Source organism: Austrofundulus limnaeus, unplaced genomic scaffold (genome assembly GCF_001266775.1).
Source record: "Austrofundulus limnaeus strain Quisiro unplaced genomic scaffold, Austrofundulus_limnaeus-1.0 Scaffold103, whole genome shotgun sequence".
Taxonomy (NCBI): Eukaryota; Metazoa; Chordata; class Actinopteri; order Cyprinodontiformes; family Rivulidae; genus Austrofundulus; species Austrofundulus limnaeus.
Genome location: NW_013952505.1, coordinates 88304 through 93075, shown reverse-complemented (window position 1 = coordinate 93075; position 4772 = coordinate 88304). Strand labels below are relative to the sequence as shown.

General features: G+C 40.1%; 1 protein-coding gene across 2 annotated transcripts in view; it reads left to right on the top strand.

The window, feature by feature from the left end:
* LOC106521108 (partitioning defective 3 homolog) overlaps window positions 1-4772 on the top strand; it is a 330008-nt gene that overhangs the window by 255611 nt on the left and 69625 nt on the right. For both annotated transcript variants that reach the window (XM_014013528.1, XM_014013529.1), the window contains 1 exon segment: window positions 3977-4163. In XM_014013528.1, the coding sequence (XP_013868982.1) occupies window positions 3977-4163 (187 nt within the window).

Here is a 4772-nt window from a genome sequence, read left to right as displayed (position 1 = left end):
GCAATGAAAATAAAGTTGAATTATTTCTATTCTATTCTATTCTATTCTATTCTATTTATTTATTTTTTTATTTTTTTATTTTAAAATTTAAAATTATTTTTTTTAACTATTTTTGGTTTTTCAAAAAATAAAAAAAGAGAAATGCTAGTACTAACAGAAATAAAAACAGTATAAAAGTACATATTTAATGGCTTAGCCACATGTTTTTTTGTTTTATTGTTATGTAATGCTAACATAATCGTTCAGATTAAAATAGCCTATTTGAATGTTCAGTTTTTTTTTTTATTAAGCACTGTTTGAAGTTGGTTTTATTGAACATGTGGTAATGCAAGGTTTAGTTAGCATCATTAGTTACATCCTGCCTTCTCAGATCCTTAAAGACAAATTATTTAAAGAGGACTTTTGTATTTTTTTTTGCCACACACAAGCATAAATATACTTATTATTTATTATTTTCTTAGCAAATACTTAAGTAAAACTATGGACCTCATTTCTGTGTTGATGATTGGTGCTCAGATTTACTCCCACAATGTGCATTAATCTTGCACAGGGTCTCAGTGAAATTACATTGCTGGGATTTGTGTAGGAATCACGCCAGGGTAAATATTGTTGTCTGCTGTTAGTAATTACCTGCAATTGTTCCTAAGCTATTAAATTGGGAAAAAATGGCTCTCTGATAGTGGAAACAAAAGCAAAGACCACGGGAAGTCTCCAAAGTTTCTAAAAGCCTTTCCCCCCCTAAAGATAAGCAGGTGCAGCTGAATTCAGATCTCCTAATGTGTCTTGACTTTAGGGCTGATTTGTAATCAGTCRCTGTTGGTATTTAAGTCAAACACTGAGACAATATTCCAGATTTGTATTGTAATTCTTCTCTCATGTTGCTGAGCAACTCTTCTCCTGTCCTTGGTGCTGAGTGCCAGCATATTCCCTATTGACTTTGACTCCTGAGGAGCAGCAAAAGAGCGATTCTGAAAGTCCTCAGTGGGGAGGGTCGGAAGGGACAGAATACAGATCAGCAAAGCTCTCCTTCTACAGAGATTTGTCCTTGGAACAGAATGAAGAAAAATACAAGAAACTGTGTTTGCAAGTTTTGCCCGTAACAAAAARAGATTGGATTCTGAAGAGTAAAGTTTTAAATAATTAACTTTTGCAGCCATGGTCCCTTAGTTCTTTTCAGAATCAGAATGGAATTTTATTAGCAATGTCTGCTTACGCATACAAGGAATGTGTTTTTGGTTGAGGTAGTTCACAGTTCACATAAAAAACAACAAATATGCACCACTAGTGGCATGAAAGAAGAGACCAGAAGATGAGGTAAAAGTGTAATAGTGATGTCTGGTGTTCAGGAGCATAACAGCATGTTGGAAGAAGCTTCTCTGTTCCTCATTTGGCTAAAACACCAGCCTGAAAGAAGATGCCATAATTTGTAGTGACTATGGTGTGACAAATCAGAAATAATTTTCTCCAGCTAGCTAGTACAACAGTGTGGGCAGCTCAACACCAATGGCCTTCTCGGCAGATYTGATGATGCGCTGCAGTCTGTGAATGTCCTCCTTTGTGGCTGAGCTGCCCCACACAGTGATAGATGTGGCGATGACGCAATGAAAACCATGCAGAACTGCAGCATCAGCTCCTGGGGCTGGTTGAACTTTCTCATCTGATGCAGGAAATACATCCTCTGCTGAACTTGTTTGGTTATGGAGCTGATAATATTGTACCACTTTAGGTCCCTGGAGATTGTTGTGCCCATGGGTTTACAGGACTCCACGGCCATCACTGATCTGTTAGAGATGGTGAGTGGCGGCAGGGTTGGGGGGTTCTTCTTTTAAAATCCACTATCATCTCTACTGTTTTAGCTGGGTTCAGCTCAAGGTTGTTGAGATTGCTCCAGTGGGCAACCTGGTTGACCACCCATCTGTAAGCAGACTCATCACAGTCATGAGTGAGGTCGATGATGGTGGTGTCGTCTGCAAACTTTATGATTTTGACAGAGTGGAGATTCACTCATTGGTTTATTGAAGGCAGAGCTATAGTCCAAGAACAGGATCATTGCATATATTCTTTGATGTTTGAGGTGTTGTTCGATGACATGGAGTCCTGTATTCACTACAACCTCTGAGGATCTGTTAGGTCGGTATGAAAACTGCGGTGGGTCTAATAGAAGGGTTTGAGATGACCTTCAGGTGAATGAGGACCAGTCTCTCAAAGCATTTCATGACTACTAAAGGTGAAAGCAACAGGTCTTTAGTCATTTAGTTATGTGATGGCTGACTTTTAAGGGATGGGTACAATTGTGGAGCATTTGAAGCAGGAGGGTACAACACAATGCTCCAGTGAGGTGTTGAAGATGTGAGTAAAGAGTGGTGTGAGCTGTTGTCCAGAGGTCCTCAAGCAAGAGGGTAAGACTCCGTATGGGCCTGGTGCCTTCATCACTTTTTGTTTATGGAAGTTTTTGCACATCTTTCACGCAGATCTTAAAGACAGGCTGGATGGATGTCTGGSTGGGTGGCTGAATGTCAGGAGAGTGTGTAATACTGATGAATTGTTGTATGGGGTTGGGCTTTTCAGACCTACAATTGAAGGTGTTAAGCTCGTCAGCGAGGTGATGATCACCATTTATCTAAAACTTGACTTAGGAAGTGTTAGGCCCTGTTTACACGAGACAATCTCTGAAAATGCTGTTTTGGGGTAAATATAATAATAAAATCACCCATTTACATAGAACCACTGCAGTACGTACCAGTCGGTCTCACTGGTGCATGATTACAGTTAAGTTCAAACCTGGTGAATAAACTAATGTTTCTTTGGACTAAGGATGCTTGTTGTATTTTGCTTCTACAAGCTGCAAAGGGCGAGTAACAGAAAAAAAATACTCTGCCGTCTTTAATTTATTGTAATTGTTAGTTTAGAAGAAACCTTTGCTGGCTGTTTAGGCATGCACGCTTTCACAGCTGTGGGGTGCTTCTCATCTCCACGGGGGGTGTTACTGATAAATGGCCACTCTACCTATGGTTACAGAGAGAACGACAGCTGGCATCACYTATACGATCGGCCAGCAAAAAACTGTTGTTTCATACAAAATTGTCATTGTGTAATTGGGGCCTTTGTAGTAAAAAAGTTTCTAACACCTTAAACTGGAAGACATTTCGCTTCCCGTCCAAGAAGTTTTCTGAATTCAAAATATCTMGAGTGTGTGGAGTRCCAAGCTTTACAMACCTACATGAGAGGTCTCTTTAGTGCTTAGATTCACATTTAGATTACCCTGGAACTACTTGCCCCTCACAACAGGAGTTGTTAGGCACTACTAGCAACTTTCATGTGAGACCCTCATTGCTGTTTCTGGTGTTACCTCTAGGTAGGTTCGCATTGACCAACAAATTGCCTCATCTGAATCAGACCCTAGCTTCTCATAATTTCTGGCCAGCTCCGTCCTAAAATCAACATGAAGTTTGATGTGAGGTGCAGGGTGCCAGGGATTCTTATTCCAACTCAAACCTCAACTCMATTTCTCACCCCAGGCTTTCATCTTAGCCTTTACTTGAGGATAGAATCTATAACAAGCAACTGGATGTGTACTAACTCTATGTTAAATGCAAGTAGCTGTATGCAATACGTGGCACATTGCTATTCATCATGTTGGAAATAAACAGTCTTGATGACTTCACTGCACAGGCTCTATATCTAAAACATGTCCTTAAATGAAATGTTCACAACACAGTCACATGATTTATTCAGTCCTGGCTAAGTTATTTGTCAGCTGGTTGGATCAAGAAACATTCAGCTACTTTTGTTTATGACAAGTTGTCTGACGGAGTGTGTTTGAACCTAGCGAGATCACATATGTTTATTTCTGTATTTTCACCCACATTTCTTATCAGGCATTTCTAATTCACTTGAGTTAAATATTGATGTGGTTTTGAAAGTTTATATTAAACCTAATCAAGCTGCACTTTTTTATCCTCTCTCTGTCTCTAAGGTCACTACCAGCTCTCACCGACAGTGAACATGCCGCAAGATGACATAGTGATGATTGAAGACGATAGGCCGCCCCTGCTTCCTGCTCACCTGTCTGACCAGTCATCCTCCAGCTCCCACGACGACATAGGCTTTGTGGGAGAAAACCCTCAACCGTGGATGCATGACATCCCTGGTCACAATGAATGGTAGGAAGTAGCTTGTTCTTACTTTGCGCTTGAGCTGCCTGAATTTTTTATTACTCTTTGGACTTCAGATAACCCCTGTGTGGAAGGAGAGTGTTAATAGAAAGGAAAGGTTCACTGAGGCTGATAAAATTCCCTATTAGCAAAGACTTAACTGCATTTCCTACCTCATCAAAAAAAAAAAGAATTTTCAAATAGTACACTGTATTAAGATAGTTACAAAATAGTAATATTTTATTTGCTGGCTGCATTTAGATGTCAGTATATATCAGGTTTTGTACCATTTTGTGCATTTTTTTGCGTGTATGTGTGCTTTGCGATGCGTACCGCCTGTGTGTTTCTTAAATAATGGATCAGCAGTGGAAGTCAAACTGTGAGTAAAGACTCTCAGGGACTTGTACAGTGCTTCCGCTGTCTCAACCCCAACCGTCTGTGGAATTTCAGTGCCCCACTCAGTGTAAAGACCACAGCCTGACTGCAACACCCCCATAATAAAATGAAGAAAAGGCTCATCAACCCTGTGAGGGCACTAAATCGCAGAGGGTGGACTTGACTGCTTAGGGAGAGGAACCCCTCAACTCCAGGCATGTAAAAAAAACTGAGATAATATAT